The sequence below is a fragment of the Echeneis naucrates genome, chromosome 7, assembly GCF_900963305.1.
Source record: "Echeneis naucrates chromosome 7, fEcheNa1.1, whole genome shotgun sequence".
NCBI classification, from domain to species: domain Eukaryota; kingdom Metazoa; phylum Chordata; class Actinopteri; order Carangiformes; family Echeneidae; genus Echeneis; species Echeneis naucrates.
In genome coordinates, this window is record NC_042517.1 from 2,272,779 (window position 1) to 2,297,582 (window position 24,804).

The 24,804-nt window shown below is 44.3% G+C and overlaps 1 protein-coding gene across 4 annotated transcripts; it reads left to right on the forward strand.

Annotated features, from left to right (window-relative positions):
• Nucleotides 1-1,636: 1,636 nt before the first annotated feature.
• Nucleotides 1,637-23,869, forward strand: pkig (protein kinase (cAMP-dependent, catalytic) inhibitor gamma). Of its 4 annotated transcripts, none has more exons than XM_029506749.1 (3): nucleotides 1,637-1,950; nucleotides 21,862-22,043; nucleotides 23,194-23,869. In XM_029506749.1, the coding sequence occupies exons 2-3, from the start codon at nucleotides 21,890-21,892 to the stop codon at nucleotides 23,274-23,276; spliced, it is 237 nt and encodes a 78-aa protein (XP_029362609.1). In that variant the 5' UTR covers nucleotides 1,637-1,950; nucleotides 21,862-21,889; the 3' UTR covers nucleotides 23,277-23,869. The 4 variants fall into 4 exon arrangements, with proteins under 4 accessions (XP_029362609.1, XP_029362611.1, XP_029362610.1 ...); XM_029506751.1 differs by lacking the exon at nucleotides 1,637-1,950 and adding an exon at nucleotides 11,504-11,650; XM_029506750.1 differs by lacking the exon at nucleotides 1,637-1,950 and adding an exon at nucleotides 16,060-16,197.
• The last annotated feature ends 935 nt before the right edge of the window (nucleotides 23,870-24,804 follow it).

The following is a 24,804-nucleotide window of genomic DNA, read 5'->3' on the forward strand; positions in this document are numbered from 1 at the left end:
AGCAGTCGGGGAAGAGGAGTTACATTAAGAAGTGAGTAACTAAAGGTAACTCTGGCAGCTGCAGGTGCCGAGCAGAGATGATTCAGCAGCTGGAGGACGGGGACGAGAAGTGAGAGGACGAAAACAGGGAGGACAAGAAGGGGGAGGAAGGGAAGAGAGAGGACGAGAGGAGGGAGGACAAGAGGAGGGAGGACAAGAGGTGAGAGAACAAGAGGAGGAAGGAAGGGGAGAGAGAGGACGAGAAGAGGGAGGACAAGAAGGGGGAGGACAAGAGGAGGAAGGAAGGGGAGAGAGAGGACAAGAGGAGGGAGGACAAGAGGAGGGAGGACAAGAGGAGGGAGGACAAGAGGTGAGAGGACAAGAGGAGGAAGGAAGGGGAGAGAGAGGACGAGAGGACAAGAGGAGGGAGGACAAGAGGGACAAAACACAGACTATGGGAAGAGACAAAGCTAGAGACATGTAAGGGTGTAAATAACATACATGAGGGGTGGGGGAGGCGGAGACAGGGCGGGGGCGCTCATTCCAGTCCCAGCAGTTTAGGCCTGCAGCAGCCCGACTAAAAGAATGTTTGAAATGTTTGAAGCCTGATCTCAGAGCTGTGACAGACCCAGACCTACACCGGGAGTTGGTCCCACAGAAGAGCAGCCTGATAGCTGACAGATCTGCCTCCAGATTTACTCTAGAAACCGAAAGTAAACCTCCGTCCAGAGAGAAAGGGACCTGCTGGGACGATGAGGAACCAGCAGTGCATTATTTCAGGACTGGCAGTCTCTTTGGGAAGCCCCCTTGGTCATCAAGGTCATGCTGAAATTGTGTTGAAAGAGATTGTGATGCAACCTTATTGTCATGTTGTGGCGTTGTCGACCTGTGTTGCGTTACACAGACGGGGGTTTCTTTCATTTTGTCCATGAAAGAAGATTTATTGCAGCACTGTTTTATTAGACTGCATCAGTTTTAGCTCCCCCCCCCCCCCCCCAAAGGACACCCCACAAGTTTACGCCACATCATCTCTCTCTGCATAATTTGATTCCTTTCATATTTATTTTAATGACAATATCAGCTCCATCATGTGACTTCATCTGTAGTTTCGAGGCTGGATTTATATTGAACATCATTAAAAACACGTAATGTGATATTACCTTTAGTCAATTTCAATTTGTTTCTTCAATAATTAAAGGTTAGTGTAGAATGTAGAAAAAATACCAAAAACTAAATTGTTCTTCTGTCAAAAACAGAACAGAATTTAATAATTAGATTGTTTTTAATGCTGCTGGGGATAAAAAAAAAGTTTTTAATGGAGATAATTTGCCGATTTCTTGCTTGCAGATCTTCAACTGGGTGAATCTATATGATAATAAACTTTAATGTGAGTATAAACCATTAAACACAGACCTGATGAGAGTAAAAAAAAAACAAAACAAACATCTGGAGGGAAAGTGTGCACAGCTGGAGGCCTGATGTGATGTCCTGCCATGAAAGTCCAGATAAATAAAAAAAAAGGAATAAAGATGTATAATAAAAAAAGGGGGGGGAGCTCCAGCCCACAGAGGAGTGGGAGCCTCCACAGGCGGCCTCTGATTGGCTGAGACAGGACTAACTCCATTTTGGAAAACAGCTGTTTGAAGACACACAACCTCCTCTCGTTGTTCGCTGAAGGCAGCCGGAGAGAAAGCTCCTGAACGCACCCTCCGCTCATTTTTTAATTTATTTTTTTATTTCTGCTTCAAAAAAAAAAAAAAAAAAAAAAAAAAATCAAACCAGCCTGCTTTCTGCTTCAGTTTCGGTCCAGCTGCTGCGCTGTTTTTTTTTTTTGTTGTTTTTTTGTTTTGTTTTGTGTGTGTGTTTTTTGTTTGTTTGTTTGTTTGTCCCGACTGCCAGGAAACTTACCCCGGAGGATTGATGCCGTTTCGGTTTTATTGTAAGTGGATGACAGGAGGCGAAGGGACCGAGGTGAGTGTTGGTTTTTTTTTCCTTGTGTGTGTGTGTTTGTGTGCACAGACGCTGTGTTGTGTTGTGTTGTGTTGTGTTGTGTTGTGTGAAGTGACCGTCTGCAGGGCAGCCGCAGAGTCACGAAGCCGTTTTTTTTTTTCTGTGTAATCTTTGATGTAGACGGTTTTTCCTTTTTCCCAGCGACCTAAACGTTACACCCTTCACGTCTCATTCAGGAAGCTCCAGTTTGTCTCTGCAGTCTTTTTGTGTGCAGCTTCTCGACATTTGCAGCGTTTTTTTTTTTGTTGTTTTATTTTGTTGGGGTTTTTTTTTTGTGTGTGTGTGTGTGTTTGTTTCTTTCCCCTCGAACGCATGAGGCGTTCAAGTGCCTCCATTATCATGCAGCGTGGTGTGTTCAGTGGCATGCGCGTCCTTCCCACACATTAGCTGCTGCATTCACGGTGCATGAGGACACTCTGGGCTGCACATGAACCCCCCCTCATCAAAATGTACCTTTTTTATTTATCAGTTTTTTGTTCTTTCAGTGCACTCCCCCTCCTCCTTTTACCCCTCCTCCCCCCTCCTCCTCCTCCTCATTTACCCCCCCATCCTCCTCCAACCACAAATCAACTTCGTCCTCTATTTCCTGACTCAATAACACAACAAAGCAGCTGACAGCAGCCTTTCATGCAACAGCCTGGCCGCCGGGTGAAGATGGAGCCCCTCGGTCCGCTCCGTGTCGTTCAGCCTTGGTTGGGCTGGTTGTGGTGTGGTGGAGGTGGGGGGAGGAGCCAGCAGGGATGGAGAGACCCCCCACTTTGCATGAGTGTTGCTGGGCAAGTGCCAGTCACTGGGCATGGGCACGGGTGAAAATAAATACAGGCCTCTCGCCTGCCTGTGGCCGTTTGCTTCGCTGTCTGCCCGTAGCCAAAGCTGTGTCCTCCCCGAGCTCAGTGCTCACAGACCAACCAACAGCTCCTCGCCGTTGCAGGGACGAGTTTAACAGACTCTGATGTGGTAAATATTTAGGTTTCACGGCTGAGAGGAAACTGTTGCACATCACTGATGATATTTTAGTTGATCGTTTTTTTTTGTTTTTTTTTGGGAAGAAAAGCAGAAAACTACACGACTGTAGTTCCACAGTGAGGGCTGCACTTCATGCTTATTTTTATTTTCCTGTGTATTATTTCGGATTTATGTGCGCATTAACCTCCACCAAGGTCACAACTGGTTTTCTTGGGGTCTACGCTACGGCATCGTTACAATTATTTCACAAGCATTACATCATCAAGCAAAACTATCACACGTTCAGAAAGGAAACAAGAAAATTAAGACATAATCTAACAAGTATCAGGGACGATAAGGATGAACAGTCAGGAAAAGAAATAACCATCATATCGTCAAATTAAGTATGAATACCTGTTCTTGGTCTTTATTTTTAAAGAAACGTTTGAGGGAAAACTCGTTTTTTTTCAAACCTTTGTATGTGACAGTATTTTAGCTGACATTAGTGTCTGAGACAAAAAAAAAACAAACCAGCTTTTTGATTCATGCTTTGTTTGGAAGTTGTGACTGTCACTGCAGCATGAAAAGTGATGTATGGGATACATTTTGGATAAAACTAGAACACTAAGAAATAACCATCCAGTCCCCTGATGTCGATTCATGAAAATTGTTTATCACGTCACGGTTTCCTCGAGTTCTTCAGAAGAGCCAAAGCTGGATGTTTGGCTTTGATGATGACTGAAGAGGTTATCAGAATAATCACAGATTGTTTCAGTTCCACTAAAATGTCAAACAAATGCACATTCAGCCGAGTGCGTCTCTTCAGACGTTACGTAGCAGCGTGGTTCCTGGACAAAATATTGACATTAAAGAGCTCGGACTTTATTTTTACATTAGCCATAAAATCACTTCTCCTGAGGGGAAGGGGCCACTTGATGAATTTAAGATTACATTTTTTACAGTCCGATGTCAGAAATGGCCGTCTACGTCCTCGTCTCCTCTCTTTGTCCCAGCGTTGACCAAACATGGTCCGTAGTCCTTCTAAATGGCCAAATGGGGAGATGGAGAACAGCCAGCACGGAGCGCAGCGATGGTGGGGCCCCCCTGCTGCTGCAGAGAGCCAGACATGCCCTGCTGACCTTTGACAGAGCCCCTGCAGAACCTCCCCCTCCTTCTCCCCGTGATTCAGTCTTATTTACAGTCTCCAACCAGTCAGTTCAGAAGATCAGAGCAGACGCCTCGCCATTTGGATCACACCCGCTCGGGCTCGGGCTTCGGCCCGGTTTGGGCCTTCCTCTAATCTGTGACGTTTCTGGCTCTTCAGAAAGCAGGCGGATCACGAGCAACCAGGTCATGCAAGTGCGTTTACGATTATCTGCAGTGCTGCATGACCAACACGTCTCCTCCTCCAACTCTTTCAGTAAATGAAAGTCATATCTGCTCCTGCTGAGTGCAGCCTGCCAACAGTAACATGATTACTCTGAGAACATTTGGGCCCCTATATCGCTGCGCTGAGAGCCTGCATTAAGCACACACTCTGGGGGTGGGAGACGGTGACTGTGCTCTTGTTTCTGGCGGTCGTTTGCTCGATTTGAAGTGCTCATCAGGTTTTCCTCTCCTGCCGGACAGCTTTCTCCGTCCACACGCAGGCTGCTTCATCTCTGACTGGAGAATCCTTTTTTTTTTTTTTTTTAAATGGGAATCTGAAGCAGCTGAATTCAATGCTCTGCAATAAGGACAGGTCATTACATGCTTCAGTTAAAAATAGAAATCTGTTCTCAGATTTGGTCCAAGTGCCTCCTCGATTTCGTCGAGATTACGTCCACAATCAGTCGCCTGCCCAGAGACCCTCCCCAGTCTGTAGAGTCCACAAACAGCGACGCAGAGTTATCTGGAGCGATGTGAACACACTGCTCAGGTTCTATTTTTGTGTTTTGTTTTGTTTTTTTTCCCCCTTCTGTGTAATCATGGGTTTAATGTCTACATATTTGTGGACAGGGATTTGTCGGTTCAACTGTGTTGACCTCTAACCACATTCTTTGCCCTGCGAGCAGAGGACTTAAGCTCCTCTGTTTTTAGCTCGCTGACTTCCCCGTGAGGAGAAAAACGAAGGGCCATCACCTCGGCCCACAGCATCATGTGTGACAGCCTGAAAAGCCTTTCTTGTATATTTTAATCCTTTAGACCACTGTGAGAAACTGAAGATGAAATGATAATATGAAAATAAATATATTATTATTATATAATATGGCAGCACAAAATAAGAAGGTTGTGGGTTCGAGTCTCCATGTTTCCTCCGTCCAAAGACAGCGTGTTTGGGTTAACTGGTGACTCAAAACTGTCCGTAGGTCTGAGTGGTTGTTGGTCTGTCTGTCTCTGTGATGGACTGCTGACCTGTCCAGGGTGACCCCGCCCCTCGCCCAGTGTGAGCTGGGATTGGCTCCAGCACCCTCCCGTGACCTGGAAATGGAAAAGAGGTAGAAGATGGATGCTTGAATATATAACAGTTACATCTCTGGGGTATATTGAGGGGCATTTATTGGGGTAACTCAATAAGCAGCGTGCACATGGTTCATCAGCGCTGTTCATTTCCTTGTATTCGTCGTCACCTCATACTTTGCCTTATTGTGAGGCAGCTCATCAAATCCTGCTTTAATACCGGCACTGTAAGCTGAATAATTGATCGGATTTCTGACATTTAATAATGGTGATTGAGCTGTCACAGGTACATTAAATAAAATAATGATACAGCGACTATAAATAGCCTCCGCTGCGGGTAACGGTCGTGTGTCGACAGCTGCTCCTGCACTGTTGGAGAAACTCACCAACGTGGGAAGATTGCACTTCTTTTTTAAAAAAATTATTATTATTCCCTTCTCGACGGGTCTAACAAGTGCTGCTGTTAGCAGACAGAGCTGATGAAGAGTGACGTCTATTTGTGGCTAATCGTTGTGGATGTGCATCCAGTTCCGCGGTGATAAAGCAGAACAACGGTGCAGATGATTACATTTCCTTGCAGATCAAATCGCGGTGTTTTTAAAGTTGTTATGTTCAGCTTTGTTGCAACATCTGGCTCTTTAGCTGTTAAGTGTCCACCAGCTGGTCCGTGTCTGAGCATGTAATGTGAAATGGGCATTGTAGAGACATTTATATTTTAAACTCACCATGAAAAGGCATGTCAGTAAAGTTTAAAGATCTCTATGGATATGTGAATATCGACACGCTCTGGGAGAGACTATTTCTGACCAATGGAGGAGCCGGAGGCTTCAAAATGGGTGCATTCAATGTTCTCTGAGGGCGATTGGTGGCGAGTTGTTCCTTTTGTGTTGTGTGAGAAGAGAAGCCATAATGGTGCACACCACAAAGGCTTTGTCATAAATGGCATTGACCTGGGACTGAATCCAATCGTCGGCCCCCTCTCGCTCCTCCACCATCAGAACAAAAGTAAAAAATGTCAGAAAAGACTTTAAGAGAGATTAAAAAAAAGAAGGAAAACATTGCCACAATAATGCGATTCAATGTGGCTTGTAGTGTTGCAGCAAGAAAAAAGAAGGTCACGCATCTCTGCAACAGGTTATTATGGCCTGTATCTAGGATTTGTTGCTAGGCGACATCTAGTGGCCGTAGTGATGTCAACAGGAGGGAAAAGTGGCGTCACGTAGTTTTATAGAGGAGGAGGTTTGGGTGGATGGATGGGCCGCCACAGCAGAGCGCCGTTCGATTTCCACATTTAAGTAACTGTTTATGTTACTGTCCATGTCATCATCGTATCCATGGCAACAAACACATAGATTAACCCAAATCGCCTTCATCTTTTCCACAATTGAACTGAGTAGCCTTGGTCTTTTTATCTAACTCAGCCATGTCCACGGCAGCTCTCAGTAGAGTTGGCCGTGTTTTATTTTGTAACCATGCCAGCGTGGGTGCAAAACATCTAAGGACGCCATACACATATGAGTCGTATCAGACATTTGGGAAGGCGGGGGGGCTGCTGTGTTATGGGTCGTTGAAGCTGCAGGCCTGGATGTGTAAAGAGCTTTTAGCGGTTGATAAGACTGGAAAAGTACTTTAAAGTGCAGTTCGATTTCCCATCTCATCGTCCTGCAGGGATACACGTCGTCGGCCGTATGTTGGTGACATCCTGAGCAGACAGTCGTTCTGCAGGAGGACTCTGAGAAGTTTTTTATTTTTTGGTGAAACTGGGTCACGAGTGAAATATACTGTAATCACCGCGAGCACAAAATGACCGCGGCCTCTGTTCTCAGCGGGGGATCATGCTGCTAACTTATTACGCCCACATGGAGGGAGTGTGCCATACTTTTATTATTCCATTTGGAGACTGCCACTTGGACCGTAGTCTCCTGACTCAGACAATTTAAAATGGCATGAGCTGCAGCTGGAAACAAACCAGCAGGCAGTAATGAGGTATAGAAAATGATCCATCGTGCTTTTTCATCAGTTTTTTGTTGTTGTTTTTCCCCTCACCATTTCCTACTTCCTGCTTCCTGATAATTGACATTGGTTGTTGAGGTTGCGTCTGAAAGCAGCAACACATCTGTTTTTCAGCACTGAGCCTGGTTACGCCCTCTGACTTCATTCAGCCGGACTGGTCCACGATGCCAGTGCACATTTCCCAGACAGGCCCGAGGTGTCGGCTGAACACCGCTCTGAACGTATTCGGGGAGGGAATTTTTAATCAAGTCTTATTATATAAGTGGATTCTCATCCATGTGAATTGGTTTGGAAGTAAAATAGACATGTCCTGCTTTTGGCGCAGCAGGCCGGGGAGGGGAAGATGATTTGATGAGAGCCTCTCATCATGAGAAGAGGGGAAAAAATAATAATTAAAAATGAAGCCTTCATTGTTTCAGATGGAGCGGCCCATTTCGGTGTCCATGTGATATCGATGAACAGAAAGGTGGAAGGAACAGTGTGACCTTCGCTGTCTGACAGCGAATCACAGGTTTGTGCTGCCTGTGATTCGATCCAATGAGGGGATTCCCAGGCGAGATGTGCTTTCAAACATTTTATTGTGCTCTTAAAAAAAAAAAAAACAAAGAAGAAAGGTTTTCATGTAAATCCCAGAGGAGGCACAAATGAAGAGCTGTGCTGACAAGGAGGCCACTTCCAGGAGCTACACTTCAAATTTAACGCCTTTAAATTCACTTGATGGTGAAATCAAATCTGGTTGCCGGAGGAAAACCTGATTCATCAGAAGCGTTCGCGTCTCTGAGAGACAATCAACTCACTTCTGTTCAACAGCCTGGTGGTAAACAGCGTTTACTACGAGTGTTAGCTTCTCTAATGACACTAAACGTTTTTATGGAAGCTTCTTACTCCTCGATGATAATCGACAGCCTGTTGTACGTAAAACATCACACCACATGGAAAAAACAATCCACTATTAAAGATCAAGCTCAGTCCGCAGTGTTTCGGGTTCAGTTTGGGATGCAAAGTGACGCCAAAGTGTGATTCTCTCAGCTCCACTTCTCAGATACTTCTATCAATGGAGCTGCTCTCCTGTTTTTCTCTCGTTAATTATCTCCAGACCCCCTCAGATCAGTCCAGACGCCTCTGTTGGGAGCCGCAGCTGAGTTTAAAAACGCTCTGACTGATAGTGATGTAGAGCTGCAACAGGTGATTTAGCCAATCGACAAATGTTTTTTGCAATAATTAAGATCTTCAGTCAAGAAAAATTGCAACCTGTTTGCTGACAGCAGTTAGGTTGTTGTGAATTGAAGATCTTTGAGCATCAGAGAAGGTCACATTTAGCTGTTTTTGATATTTTATGAACTGCATAATACATGGAGAAAATAATCAGAGGATGAATCAATGTTGAAATAGCCCCCACGATAATTTGATGACAGAAAGGAGCTGAAATAGTTTTTAATTTGGCACCTGATGTCGCTGTTTAACGAGGGACTTTTTCAGCCTGAGTAATGAATCTGACCACTTCTACCGCAAAAGGTTTGTTGAGGAGCTCAAGGTGTCTGCTTTGGGAAGCAGCGTGAATGATGGTTTCATTATCTAGATCTAGAGGAAAAGTGCAGCGTTTGCCTCTGCTCTTCTTTTGTGTGTGTTTGCAGGCAGGGTCGGTTATGTATGCGCCTTCTTTTTTTTTTTTTTTTTTATTTTCATCCCTGTCAACTCAGCAAATCGAATCACATCACACCCACGTCCTCCCAGACTCGTGGAGGAAAAGTGCGGCGGCGCAGCAGAGAGGAATCGCTTGGGCGAGCCGAGGCCGTCGGTGCAGGCGAGGGGAGCGACTCGTTCTCCTCCAGAGTTATTTCTAAAACGCAGCTCGAGGGGCAGATGCGTTTGAGGCGTAAACAAGTCTCTGGATTTGGAAGTGAGAGGAGCAGTTTTGTGATGACTCAGTCAGGGCCACGGAGTTGTGGGTTAAATGCCTTTAACAGGTGGTGCAGAGACACATCCTGCAACCAGATGGTGTGTTCTGTCGCAAATTGGCTAAATGGTTTTCTGCTGCCGTGTAACCGAGGAGGATGAATTACATCTCTGAAGTTCCCCAAAAAAGTAAACACCAGAGCCTGTGAGGGATGTTTCCTTTTATAGCAAGCACAATAAACATCCCTGCATTCCTTCTCTGCAGCTCCCGTCCTCTCATCGTCCTCGGGCATTTTTCTGTCCTCTCCGTGTCCTCATCCAGCTTTTCCATCCCTCGCTCGTCATCTTTCTCCACACCTCCCTCACCCTCTTATCCTCGATCCACTCTCCTCCATCACTACCACCACTTCCTCCTCCTCTTCCTCCTCTGCAGCCCAAGGGTCGTTTTCAGCCTCCAGCGTTGTGTGCAAAGAGCCTGGGAAAAGATATGGCATAAACAACACAGGCAAACAAACCACCTGCTTCCTGCCGAGGCCTCGTGTTGTTAAATGTGTGGACCGAAATAGAACTGGGCAACCTAGCTGTAGAATTAGAACAGACAGAACGGACAGCACAACAGCCATCGACAGCAAATCGCTGTCTGCCTCTGTGTCTGAGAAAGAAACACCAACCTGAGGCATTAGAAGTAATTACAGCCAAAATAAGCAATAGATTGACCGGAGCATCGGCAGAATATTAATCTGCCGACATTATGACGATCAATGAATCATCTGTGAGGATTCACTGTTTTACTGGATGAAGGAAGTGATTGACATTTGTTTTTTTTTTTTTTCCTTCTTTAGAGAAGCTGTCATAAAAATGAGATGTAAAACATTTTCATGATAGAGTTAATCAACAGGTAATTGGGCTGAGCGGAGAATCTGCTCATGATTGATTGGTTAAAAATGAATTCTCTCGAGTTTAAATTTACTTCATTTTACTTGAAAGATGCTAAGAGTGCTAATTTGTATTGTCAGCTGATTTATTTTCTTTCTCAATCACTTTGTAATCTAGTCTCTTGTCTCTTGATAATTTCCTGGCGTTCATGTGGACAATTTTCAAATTTCTGAATATTTCTATTCAGCAATCAGTCCAAAACACGCCGCCTTTCTTTTATTGACTAATCTGCTAATTTGTCGATAAAATGTCAGAAAATAGTGATCATGTTTGGACTGAAGTGCATGATCATCTTTGAACTGTCTCACCGTCATGCTTGCCATATTTCCCAGAGCTCAAAATGCCATTTTTCATAGACAGATAAAACTGAAAAACATCAAGTAAGTGAAGCAGGAATTGAAGAAATTTTTTCGGTTTTTACTGGAAAAGTGTCTTCAAAGGGGTTAAATGGATGCTTGTTATTGCCACTTATCTATTGTCAGCATAAGCTGCTGTTTATTTACCAATCTAAAAGAAAAGTTGTGTGTTTGGTATTAATCTTTTCACACCAACAGCAGGTTGAAAACTTACAAATCTCCCCATTAAACGATTAAATGGATTTCCTACCAGTTAATCCTTTCAGCAGCAATTAACTGTAAAGGATTCTCACAAAAGAGCGGAAATAAAATGAACGCAACTGAAATTCTTTTGACGCACGGCTCTCGTGTTGTGTGTTTGCCTCCAGCTTTTGGACAGACACACAGCAGAGTCGCCCACGTCTAAATATTTTAAACATGGCCGTCTGTCCTCCGGAGCTGCTCTGTAGCGATAAATCAGTTTGGCTTTTAGAGAAACTGGAGACGACGTGCTGGTCTCAGGGAACATCCGTCTCCTTTACTTGTTTTCGCCGTCACAGATATGGAGTGTTGCACGTGTGCAGCCGTGTTGGACCCTCAGTGGCTTTTCTCCCGACACATTTGTTTTTGTACCAACAGCGTCTGTGAAGTGATGATTGATGGGACTCTAAATGAGCAGTCCTTTGGGAGTTTGAGGAGGATGCTGTATGTATTATAATGTTTGTTTGTATGTTTGTTTGTTTGTTTGGCGGATGTGGGGGGTTGGCGTTGCTGTGTGGGGTTGTAATCATGGTCTCATTTTGGCGTCCAGTTGAAGCACCTGCTCCTGACTCAGCTGTGAATCATGGGTGGATGATGATACTCAGTCACACCCATGCTACACACACACACACACGCAGATGAACAAACACAAACTAGGGGATTCCCTGTAGCCTGAGGCAGGACATGCTGCTGCAGTTTTCCAGCTCTCATATGTTTGGTCGTCTAGCAACTCGCCTCATTTGCCTTTAAGGCGGCCAATCACAGCTTATTTGCAGTTTTTTGGGGACGCAGCGAGGCGCACAACGACGGACACAGTCGTACATCCTACACCTTCGGTAACGTGACCTCTTCTTATCTCCAAACGAACCCATATCATGTATCTGAAGCTGTTATTGTGTTATGCTGCTTTACGGAAGAGCTGGTATCGATTGGAGCAGCTGCTAACTGAGCTATTCAAAGAAATAAAAAAAAAAAAGAGGAGGGGGGGGGTAGAGTCAGTGGTCGAGGGCGTGTTGTCTCTCTCCTCAGAGTTGTGTTGTTGTAATACCATTGTGCCATCAGGGGACGACCTCGTAGATTAACAAAATCAATTTCAGTGTTTGTCAATTCGTCTGTCTGCTTTGATTACACAGATCCAGAGAAAGACGTGTTGGATAAATTCTTTTTTCAGCATTAGATTTTTATATTTGGCCTTTTGTGTTACTTTCTAGTTGCCGGAGTCCGTGTCGTGTTTGTGTTTGGTGTAATAGCAATTCCCGAAGGACAGGTCATGTGAAGGTGATGCAGCCTCCTGTGGAGTCGCTTGTTGGCGTCATTTCATTTATTAGAATCATTTTTATCCATTTGGGGAAAACTCGGCATGACGGTGTGAGATGTCAGTGTCATTTCTGAAGCTTCAGGTGGTGACACGCAGTTTCCTGGAGTCTCGGCGTCACTCTCAGGTGTCCAGGCAACTGTGATTTCCAGGAAGTCGATGCACGCCACTAAAAAAAAAAAAAAAAAAAAAAACCAGACTGGAGAGTGATGATGTCACCGGTGCATTTTAAAGGGGAACCAGTTTGAACCACTAACCGTCTCCTTACTGGTCTTGAGTAGGACTGTTGAAGGAATAAAGGTGCATGCACGTCAAAGTCCCATAGTGAGTCTGAAAAGTGATCTATTGAAATCTATGGGAAATTGACCCTACTTCTCATTTGATCTATTAGCTCGAGTTCGTTTAAATCTTAAAAACATGCATCTTTTTGTAAATATAAGGGGGCGGGGCTGACGTGTTATTGACGGATCATACAGCACACCCATAGCCTCAGCTCCACCTTCTGCTGCAAATGTGGTTTAAAAAACCACATTGTTGAGCTTTAAAAACAGAAGTTCACCGGATTGAGCCGGATCAGTTTCACTCCCCAAATATACCAGACAGGTACAAAGTGGAAGGAAATTTCGTTGCCACTGGCTCTCCACACACACACACACACACACACACACACACACACACACACAAACCTTTTCAAGAGTCGAAGTGAAATCCTGACATTGATGAGAATAGAACACAAAAGAAAAACCTGATGAGCCTGCTCTTCATCTCTGCTACGCTTTTGGTTGAAGGAAAATAAATACATTTTGGAAGTGAAATCAGTCTTCATTTGAATAATCCAATACTCCGAAGAAGGTTGATCTTTTAACATTACAGTCAGAGAAAGCTCTCAGAGAGGAGCTTCAGATTCTACATGCCTGATTTGCTGGGACTCTTGGGCTCACACTGTGAATCCTCTGCCCCCTTTTGAATTCAGCTGAGATCAGAAACACTTTTCTGATACAGTGTAGTTCAACACCACTCAATAAGATCCATCTCAACATTACATCTTTTTAAACGAATTTATGGCTGAGATCTTTAAGCACGACATTTTACAAGTGTACCTAATAAAGTGACCAGTGAGACTCAGGAGATAATATCACGACAGCAGGAGATGATCACCAACACATTAATAAAAATATAAATGTGCTAAAATGTATTAAAACAGTTCTCTGGCTTTTTAGCTCTTGCAGGAAGCACTCGGGGGGGAAAAAGCATTTTCATCACAGGATGTTTTCCTGGTCGGTTCTTTTCATATCGTTGAGTTAATACGGGCCGTGCAGCTTCACCTTCTGTCTTCTTCCCCCGGAGGTCCCGTCCTCTGTGTTACTGCTCAGAGTAACACATCGTCTGCGTGTCTCCTCGAGGCCACACGAGGCCGCAAAAGCCTGAAATCCCTCTTTAATACTGACGATTTAATCCACCTGAACATAAATCTGCGTGTTTCCTTCAAACATCTTCCTTCTCATTTAGTCAGTCTCTTTAGTGACGATTAACATCCTCTGATTTTTTTTTTATTTATTTTTTTATTATTATTGTTATTCTACATCTTGCGGATCAAAATGAGAGTTAAAGAATACAAGGCCAATAATTTTCTCCACCTGACAGCCGTGTTTAAACGGCAGCGCCAACAGTAAAACACCTATTAACTAAATCTGAGGTGTGACCGCCCTGCTCTGGTGTTGCTGTGCCGGCCGATCGCAGCCCACCTGCCACATTGATCGAGCTCGCCTCGGAGAACAAAGTCAAGAAGACCTTCTGTGTGGAGACACTTAACCACACAGGTGGTCTGTAAAGTTTCACATCGATTTTTCTGACCACGGGGCTTATGTTGCTACTCTGCATCTCTGACCTTCTAATCTCCTACAAAGCCAGTCGAGGCCTGCAGTTTTTCCAGCAGGGAGCCCAAATGAATCAATCCTGCTCTTTTTTTTTTTTTTTTTTTTGTCTTTTTCAAATCTGCATCAAAGAGCCAAACCTGATTGAGATGATGCATCTTCCTTTGTTCAATAATTAGACTGCTATCCGTCATCTTCATTTTTTTTAAGGGTCTTATATATTTTTTTAAACACATTTTATTAAATAAGACAGGAGTCTTATTTATGGTCTGGAGTCAAACTGGAGCCTCTCAGCTTTCAGCTAATAACATATAAAACCCTCATCAAGATGGCGTATTTGACTTTGTTTAAAAATTAAACTCATATCATTCTTCTTCATCTTCTGCTGTTCTTCGTTGAAGTTCATTTTATGGAATGAGCATTTTTTTACTCCTTTTATGAAATAAGACAAAAAATATCTTACTTTCTTGAAGCATATGTGCATTGACCTCTCAGCTTTCAGGTCGTATTACAGAAATCAGAGCTGAAATTATGAATTCATTGGTGCTTTGGTTCACTGACAGAAACCAGTCTTTTGTTGGTAGTTAATTGTTTAAATGAGCCTTAGCGTTATCATTAGCAGCTTTTTACTCACCAACAGATGTTGATGTCAGCCGGGGTTTGCTAGCAGCCCCAGCTGGTGTCGTCACCGCGGCCTCCGTTCTGCCCCAAAGGCGTATCGGAGCCTCTTGATTTATGAACAGATGAGACTCACCACCGGCCACATTCAGCGGCACATAAAACTTAGAAGTAGTCGCTTTAAGGGATCTTCCTTTTGGTTCAGCTTATTAGATGTGAAAACGTTTCTGGTTTTCTTTGTCTGCTGGGAAAATATCTGTGGGTTTCGTGCTGTTGGCCAGATTTTGATGATAATTAAAAGACCAAACGGTGAATTATTGAGTCTGAATAATGACAGTAGTCAGTCGTATCAGTTGACTAATTACTTTTTACAGTTTATTCTCAGTTCAGTCGACTCGTCTGTGGAAAAAAATCCTACTCAGCAAATACTGAAATAAACTCTAAGAACAACAGTAAGAAATAATGAAAAAAATGATATAGAAAGACACTTGAAATGGCTTTTCCCTCTAATCAAATTAGGAAAATAATAGAAAATGAATTCATTTGTAACGTGCAGCTGTCTTTTGGAGCGTGGACATTCATCCATATGTATATTTCTCTCCTGTGAGACAAATGGTAGGAATCGATCTCTGAAGTGCTCTGACTTGTGAAGTGGGGAACCACAGCTCTAGCTTCCCCCCTCCATCACCACCGCCGCCGCCACCGCCATCATGGAACGCCTGCCGAGATAATCTGTCCGAGGCTGGATTGATTTTTGATTTCGCTGCGGCTCTCTGAAGTAGCAGCCTCGCCCGGGCCTTTTGTTTTATTCATTAGTTCACTCAAGACTTTTCCAGAGTAGCTGATGCTAATAGCGCCGGTCAGGCTTCTTATCTGCTGTCCCTCGGCTGATTCATAATGCCTCCGGGCGCAGGAGCTCAGTACGCTCATTTAGGCCAACAATTATGCCAGAGTGGCAGTGATGACTCTCCGTATCTCTGCTCGGTGATGGGGAGGCTGGAAATTGCGCGGACTATCCAGCGTTATCAGTGGTAATTCTGCATGTCTGACACAGAAGTTGGGGGACTTCTACTGTGGCTTAATAGCAAGCCTGAGACTTGGAAGAGTCAGCGTGGGAGAGAGGGGGGTGGTTTAAAAAAAGTTCTACTGAACAGATTGTGATTTCTGTCTGCTGTGTAAATGGCTCTCTGCTAGCTGCTTAGCAAGTTGCAATATTCACTTCACCGATGGGAAATCAGGCCTTCACACTCAGCAAGGGGCCCCCAAGAAGAGGAAGGATATGGAGCGAATATATACACACCAGAGTTGAATGGACAGGGCTTTTACTTATTTATGAGAGCAGGGCCGGAGAGCAACAACAATGCTATTCCCGATGAGGAAATACAGCTCCCTTGTGTCTGAAGTGGGCTGGTTGTCAACCAAGCAGCTGCTGACATCATGTGAACAGACAGAGCCCAGACCGCATTTGACGGAGGGCAGAGAGCTGAGGCACAGCGTTGGTTATGGTGCGCTCACAGCTGCGGGGGTGAATGGACTTGGATGGATCTGCCCGAGCTGACTGCAAATGAAGACTCTGGTAAGAACAGGCAGCTGTTCTCTCTTACTTTCATAATTCAGCCATAATTCAGAGTGAGGATTTGATGCCGTCGTCTGTCATCAGTGATTGTAACCTGGCTCTTGTCGGGCTCGGCGCTGTGGTCAGACTGAACAGGATATCAGTCAGGACTCTGGGAAAGTGCAGCTGTTGATTATTTTCATGAATTTGAATCATTAGTCCATTAATGATTTTATTTATAATGTCGGGAAATTGATGTCTGAAGATATAATATAAAAAAACATGTATAAAATGAGGGCATAGTAGCGCTGTAGCCCAATAACAACATCAAGGTCATGGGTTTGATTCCCCGGCCTGGGGCCTCCAAAGACATCACGTTTGGGTTCATTGGTGGCTCTAAACTGTCTGTAGGTCTGAGTGGTGGTTGTTCTTTCTGTCTCTCTGATGGACTGGCGACCTGTTCAGGGTGACCCCGCCCCTCGCCAAGCGCGAGCTGATTGGCTCCAAAACCCCCCAACGGCAGGAGATGAATGAATGATTGAAATGAAAATCTGAAACCATCGTTATTTTTGTTTTTAAAATGATGAAATCATTAAGACGGATCACAGAGCTGCCTTGTTGACTTTTTACAGACCTTATATCCGATTATTCGACGATGCCAATCATCATCAGATGCTCGTTTGTCGTTTTTTTTTTTTTTTGCCTTTTGCTCCACGTCCAGCTTAAAAACTTCGTTGCTACGAGCAGCAGATGAAACTCATTCACGTGAAGACCTTTTTGGCTTTGTCAATAAATGCAGCAAAATTAGTTGACAGACTCAAAACTGGTCGTGTAGATGGAGCTAATGGATGCTAAAATCAGCTAAGAAGCCTGTCTTTGTGCAGGTTATTGCACATAATGTGAGTTTATTACACGCAAATCAGGCTTAAAAGGCTCCAGCGGGACAGCGCTGAGCCGGCCGCCCTAATGGGCCCTCTGTAAGTGGCCCTGCTGACTCATTCCCTCAGTGACCTCACAGGCTTTTGTCGATCCGGCTACATGTCACTTTCTCAGCACGCTCACTGTTTGTGTTCAAAGTTGTCATGAAGGAAACCGTTTGTGTTTGTGCGCTTACAATGAGCTCATAGTTGCTTTTTTGTGTGTGCGCGTTGACGTGACAACGCAGCTTGGTTTCTTTCACAACCGAGGAGTTACTAGAATTTGTATCAGGATGTTCTTGTTGACATAACTTTGTGGGGAAAATACGCACGCTGGAAAGGATCTACATCAACAGGAAGAAAGTGTGTGTGTGTGTGTGTGTGTGTGTGTGTGTGTTTACTGAGCAGCCATTATTTTTTTCATTCCCTTGTGAGGATTGAGTTGTTATTGTCATGAGTGCAAATACACACCCGTGATATTTATGCCGCGGTAGAGTTTCAGGCACAGGTGTGTCAAGTTTCACTTTGTATTCACACCCTGGCCTTTCACATTAAGAGCCCCCCCCCCCTTATTGTGAACTAGCCTGTGTGAGTCAGAATGTGAATCAGTAAAGGAGCCCTTTGTGACGATGTCTTTATTTAATTTACCAAGAAAATGTCAGGAAGCTGCTCTGGATGGAGCTGGAGCTGATTCATCTATTAAAGTGATGGAAAATTAATCTGGAGCATTTCTGCTCGTTGATTTAATGGATTTAAAGTTACAACATGTCGCTTTTTAAACACATGATTTTTTCGATCAGTTTTCAAATCTTAAGAAATAGAAGGTTTGTTTCTTTCTTTCTTCAGTCACTTGTCACTTGTGTCACCATATCTCTTCAACCTCAGCCTTGTCTTGCGCAATTATACATTTTAACCTCAGGATATTCATCATTATTCGTCCCAGTTTTAATTTTAGGGGAGTTGGACATCTCAGCTTTCGCCTTCTTTCTGAAAACCTGCACCCCCTGATGCTTTTTTCATTGAACGTGGAGCATTTTCTTGCTGTTGTTGTTGTTGTTTTTATGGTGTAGCCTTCTGTGGATAAAACATCTGGTTTATAAAGTTGTCAGAAAACCGATAAAAACAAAGGTTAGCTGCAGGCTCGGCTCAGCTCAGCTCTCCCTGACGTCCCATGCCCAAAACTGACTGGAGCTGTGAGACGGCTTTATCCTGCTCTTACTGCTTACAATCAGCTGGCCTGTTTTTTGTGGAGAGCTTTGTGGATAATTCACTTCCTTGTAAGCCGATGGCATCATCTCCCGTGATCCCATGTTAATTCATGATGTCAGCAAACAACCATCTTTTGTTGTCGTTTTGACCAAGAAAGGTCATTTATGAAGCAAAGCACTTCAAGGAATCTCCAGCAAACGGAGGTCACAGCTATTTTTTTTTTTTTTTTTTTTAAGAGAGATTGATAATCTAATAAATGATTGAATGTAATTGTGAGCTGGTGCCATTGATGATAAATGATCCTTCTGTTTTTCCATTTAATGAACATGGACTGCAATTAGTTCACTCATGCAGAAGGTCATCGGTGCCGTGGGTGCTTCCGAGTCACTTTGCATGTCCATTTGCATCATCCAAATCTCAGCAGGTGAGCAGCAGAGTCCCACACAGCTTCAGCCAGCGCAGCAAAAAAATCATTACAACGAGCTTAGTGTTTATTGGAGGATAAATATATTTTTAAAAAGCAGCAGCATTAAACTGCTCCTGCAGCAGCTGAGACAAGGCAGTCGGGCAGAGAGGAGCAGAAGGTGGAACATCGTCGCCATCATCTTCCCTCCATGGAAACCTGTTAATGATCTCATGGTAGGATTTGATCCACACGCACGAGCAAACCGACTAATTAAACAAACAATTGGCAATTAGACGGGGCTCCCATAAGCCGCATTACAACCTGGCAGATGGAGTAGAAAGAAGGCAAACACAACACGGCGCACAACTGCAGAACTAGACACTCAGTGAGTGCTTTTTTTTTTTTTTTTTTGGGAATTTAATCTACCAATGAAATCTTTAAGTTTGCACTGATTAATTACCAGGCTGAGGAACCGTCTTCATACTTCGGCTCAACATTTTTGCATTTTTTTTAGTATAATGTAAAATCAGCGTAATGTAAACTTTCTGCCCTCCTTTCACCTATCGTTGCTTTTGATTTGTAAAAATACTTTTAAATTTCATTTGTCGCTGTTAGATTGAAACCTGAATACCAACAGCAGTTTAAGCAAAGGGGGTGATAAACCACCTAACGACACACGTGTGCCTATTTTAGCTTGTTCAATTCAAACTGTGCTTCAAAGACACACATTCATTTCCAGTATTGACGCGAAGCTAAATACAAAATGTCATGCTTCGTGACGGATACAATTTCATCAAAGTCGGAGCAAAAAAAGTAAATAAACGGCATCAGTTGTGGCTTTAATGACACAAAATCTAAATGTTGTGGGTCTTTTGGCTGACTCGGTTTGTGGAATAGAAGAAACACAACTGTGGATAATTTTTTGATGATTTAGAAAAGGCGAAGCTGAGCTGGATGTGTTCAGTGTCCTCGGTGCTGCTGTGATTGACGGGCCTATCAGCTCCAGTCGATATCAGGCAGGATGTTAGCAGGTAGCTCGACAGTTGTGAATGAAAGCCAGCTGGAGGGCAGAAGGCCGAATCCCACATTCACACATTTAAACACACGTGGCTGCTGAAAGAGCATCACGATTAAAACTCCACAGAGCATCGAGACTTTCCGTGACGTCAGCCAAAGGCTTGAAATCCACAGTCGGCCGTGTCGCTGTTGCCATCTTGGCAGCGGCCGAAAAAAGGAAATGGAGTCGAGACTCAGGTGGAAGCACCTGCTGCCGAAAAATTTAAAATGATGAACCTTGAGAAGAATGAAAATGGATAATTAATGTTGTCACTACTTTGTATCAGGCTGTAAAAAGTGCTATAAAAGTTGTCTGCTGGTGCCGACTCACTTTTGGTGTCAGACTTTAGTGTTCATTAGAGGAAATACCGTTTTTGGCACGTTTCCGTCGTCGGCTTCGTTTTCACTTCCCTTTTTACTTGATTGAGTTTAAGAGCTGTTAAATTAAATTGCAGTGACGGAGACTCGATTGAACTGATCCACCTCTCTACAAAATGCAAGAAAATAGTCAAATAGTCACCAAGCTGGTGTCAGAATTTTTCCTCTTGCTAATCAATGAAGTGGCTGATTGTTCCAGCAGTGAACGGTGTTATTGTTTTGTTATTGGAGCCATCACTCATTGTCTTTATAAGCAGGAGTCAGTTTTGTTGATTATCAATAAATAAAGCAACACTGCCACTGACATGAAAATCAAACTCGTATATTTCCTTCAGTTGTTGAAGGCCTCACTTGGAGTTAGAAGGTGTAGCTGTGAGACCCCCCCCCCGTGAGACACGCCGGCCTCCTCGCAGGGTTTCGGCCCGCTGATGACCAAACAGGCCGGCTGTGCAGATGATGCGCGGCAGCACAGAGCGGCTCTTGTGTTCGGTGGGAGCAGTCGGACGGAAAATGCCATCAGCCCCAGAGCTCGGTGACATTTCCTGAGGTGTGCTGGCTTAGAGGTGGCCCCCCCTCCCCTCCCCTCCCCCCGCCCAGCGTCGCCTACCAGTGACCTCTGAGGGAATGACCACGGGACACGCTGTGCATCAGAGAGAAAACAATTGTGGGACCCTTTTTTTTTTTCAGAATAATCCTAAAAGAATGCGAGTGAAAGCGTTCGGGAACAGGCTGGCCCCGGGTCAGCTGTGTCCGCCAGCTTTCCTTTTTCTTGTTTCCCTTTGAGGCTCAGACCAGACCAGACCTTATTTTTCCTTAAAGATTCATAGCTGAGCTGCTCAGCTGTTGTGTCATGGTTGTAGTGTTGCATGCTTTATTAAAGGGTAGTAACGTAGTCTCTCAAGCTGCCTGTGCTCTTCTGCTGTGTGGCAGTTTGGGAGGGGGGGTCTTTAGGGACAGAAGCTGTAGGAGAGCAGCAGCTGTGACAACATTTACAGTCTGACACACAGTCTGTCGGTCTCTTTACATCAGAGGACGATCTCCTGCTTCTTTATTTTCCATGTTTCCTCCTCCTGTTCTGGTGCAGTCTTTTATTTTGTTCCCGTCTCTCTGATGACTTACCAGCTGTATCGTGGTTTAGTGGTTGGCAGGATCCATGACCTAGTTAAATATGGACTGAGAACAGGAAGCTGAGGAATGAATGAACGGCAAATGGGAGCTCAACTCCCTTCTTTTGTTTTTTTTTTTTTTTTTTTGTTGGGGCCGTCTCCGGCTCCACCTTTGCTTGTCCTTCCAATGCTCTGTTGCTCTGGCCTGCCATATTGATCAGAGCTTTTTCCAGCCGTCCTTCCTTTTTAAATGCTTGCTGTGTCAGTGCCTTTGGGACAGAAAATTGACAATAATAGAGGGATTTAACAGCGCAGGTTTTTTTTTTTTTTTGCGCAAATATTACTTGTCCCATCAACTGCTGTGCAGAAACAGAAATGTCCTCTCTCAGCCTAAAGGCCTCTGAAGTGTCCCCTTCCTGCCAGCTCAGCACTGTCTCTTTCTGCCTCTGTTTCAAATTCAACTGGAGCAAAAATGCTCCAAAATGGTGCCGCGCCCCCTCCTCGTGAGCATGAGCAGCCACCAAAGGCAGACAGCAGCATGATTTATTTGTTTCTTGGCACATCTCTGCAGCCGTCTGACATCTCCTCCTCTTCTTCCTCTTCACTCTGGCAGGTGTAATGAGAGCGCTGGTCATGGACAGATGATGGACGTGGAGACGTCGTACTCGGACTTCATCAACTGTGATCGCACCGGCCGCAGGAACGCAGTGCCCGACATCTCAGGGGAGGGGGCAGTAGTGGCCAGCACCAGTGAACTCACCAAAGACCTGGCAGAGATGGATCTGAAGCCTGCAGGTCAGTCCGTTCTCATACATGTGCAATCAAAATAAAGATATATTATACATATTTCATTACAGACGATGTTGGTAATATCTGATACTAAGATATTTTAGATTCCTTGATGAATCTGAGCTGACGCAGTTTCACGTAACACTAAAGATCATGTTTTTAGTTTAGAAAGCCTTTAGTGCTTCAGTTGTGTGAGTCATGGTGAAAACCTGCAAACCTCCAGTGTGGATGCTGAATCAGGTGAGGGAGGGAAAGATTATTCATCTGAACTGTGGTGACCAGTAAATTTACTGTTATTCACCCCAACATATTAAAAAAGGAATTAAATTGATTCTTTGATAACAAACTGGTGAAACCAGTCTAATAAAGAGAATTAGAAAAATAGAACTCTTTATTGTTTCAATTCAAACCAAAGCATGAAATGAAATAATATAAATACTGAATTTAAAACAAGCATGTGAAACTTACAAGACAAAATATAAAAAAAGCAAACATAATATATAATACAATGTAATTATAGCATTTAGTGATAATATTGTTGATGTTGACATTTCAAAATATCTCAAAATATCTTTTCAGTACCCAGATATTACATTTTCGATCTCTTCCAAGCGAGCAACTTGAACTTTGTGTTTTATTGTTCTGAAAAAGTTTTTCGAACTTCGAAGAAAACTTTCTTTGGTCTTTTTGATTCAGAGAAAAATTCAGAATTCACTATAAATACCAAATCACGAACAGCGTGGCGTGGCTCAGACTGTGGTTTCGGTTAGACCGGATTGTTGTTGCCTCTGCGCTAAATGAGCTGTGCTGCCACAGTGATGGCGGATAATCTTCCTCGCGGTCCGGTGTCATGTTGCTGGAAGGAACGTGTCTGAATGTGAAGCCAGCGTTCCCGCAATCTGACGTCCTACGTTGGCGACTTCCTCCTCAGTCAAAGATGAGAGTGACCACTTGAACCAAACTGCTGTCGTCATATCAGGCTGACACTGTGTTGCTGCAGGAAATTGTTACTCCTTCCTCAGGAATCTCATTATTTATTTCTCTCAAAGGGAGTGAAAGCAGATCTATTCCTTGGCTGTTGGCCAGATCATGCCGGAGCTTGATTAGATTGCGCTGACTGACTTTTGTGCGTATTGTGTCCCATGTTTTCCTCCAGACGGAAATGCGGGGGCCTCCCCAGCCCCTGAGGCAGAGGGCTCCACCAGCCAAGATGCCCAGGGAAGCGGAGGCCCGTCCTAAACTCCCCCTCCCCCGGCCAGCGGAGGCTGAAGAACGGGAGGGGGGGAGTGGAGCTGAGGAGAGGAAAGTGGAGGGACATGGAGGAATCAGAGTGGACACTGGCCGTCCTAAAGAGGACGGCCTTCGGAGCCCCCACCGCTCCGAACTGTCGGCCTTCTCCATTGGATGAGACCGGACTCGAACCGACAGTGGAGGTGCTGCGCTCACGCTTCACACTCTGTTAGTCATTTATATTCCTGACGAGACACGAAAGCACAGAAACCTTTGGATTCACGTCTGCGGAGATGGACTGAGCTGAACAGAATTCATTTATAACACTCGGAAAAACATGGTTCCAGTCTAATGTGGAACAGTGTCATGGAGGCCGTATTCATAATCATCTGTTTGTCATTTTCTTTCTACGTACGTGTGTTTGTGACCCTCTTGTTCGACTTCATTGTCGAGTCGTTCCTCTTTTTTCTTTTCTTTTTTTTTGGTAACATAGTCGTCATTATACTGTCGTGTACGGACTTCATATTTATTGCTAAATGTTCAGTGATAACTTTGTGATAGCAATTTTCTTTGTGTAATAAAATACCTATGAATTACTGTAACCTCTGTGCGTTGTGTTTTCAAGAGTGTGTGACTGTGGAGGTTTGAGTCTGAACAGATCAGCGCTGAGTCGTTTCAGTGCCACAAATATTAGTGAACGCGGCTTTTGTGTACATTTGAACGGCCGCAGGAAGCCGCTGTTTACATTTCCAGCTGCGTTACGTCTCCCACTGGTCCCATTTATCTCCTCGTGCTGTACAGAAGCAGCAGCAGGGTTTTCTAAGTGTGAGGCCCGACCTGAGCTCACCTCTTTGGTTCTGAAAAGCTTCCCTCGGTTCTTCCGGCTGCAAGTTCGTCAGCTTTACGTTGATGCTGCCGATCTTCTGGCCTACCACGTCCCGGTGGTGCCTGACTGGACCGGAAACCAGTCTGTTTAAATGACATGGAAGATTATCCTGGAGCTGATCGAAGGGCCCCTGAAAGGAGACAAGAGCTCATCCTCCACACCAGAACCAGGTCCATGGGGGTCCAGTAAACCCAGACCAGGCTTCATGCTCGCCTCCTGCTGGATGTCTGAAATACTCAAACCTGCCAGTCAGACTCACTGAGGATTCCCTTTTTTCCCGTTCTGATGTGCATCTGATTGGCTGATTGGATACTTGTTCCTAAAAAAGTGCCCGATGAATCCGGGCTTGGAAAAGTATTGTAAGTTTCTGTAGCTGCAGATTCTCAGCAGGAAGACACAGACTCACTTGGCAAAGTTTCATCACTACTCTTTATTCTGATGTTTTTCACAAGTGTGAAATGTGTATATAAATATGTACATCAAAAGAATGGAAGGTAGCCATCAAATGCCAAATCACACTGGCCTCTTGTCCCGTCCCTTGGCGCCACCTAGTGTTTAAATATAAGACTAGACTTTTGGTTTAATGCTGTTTCGACCTGATGTGTCCTGGAGGTTTTTTGCATGGATTCCCTTAATTCAGTGCTTCTCAGT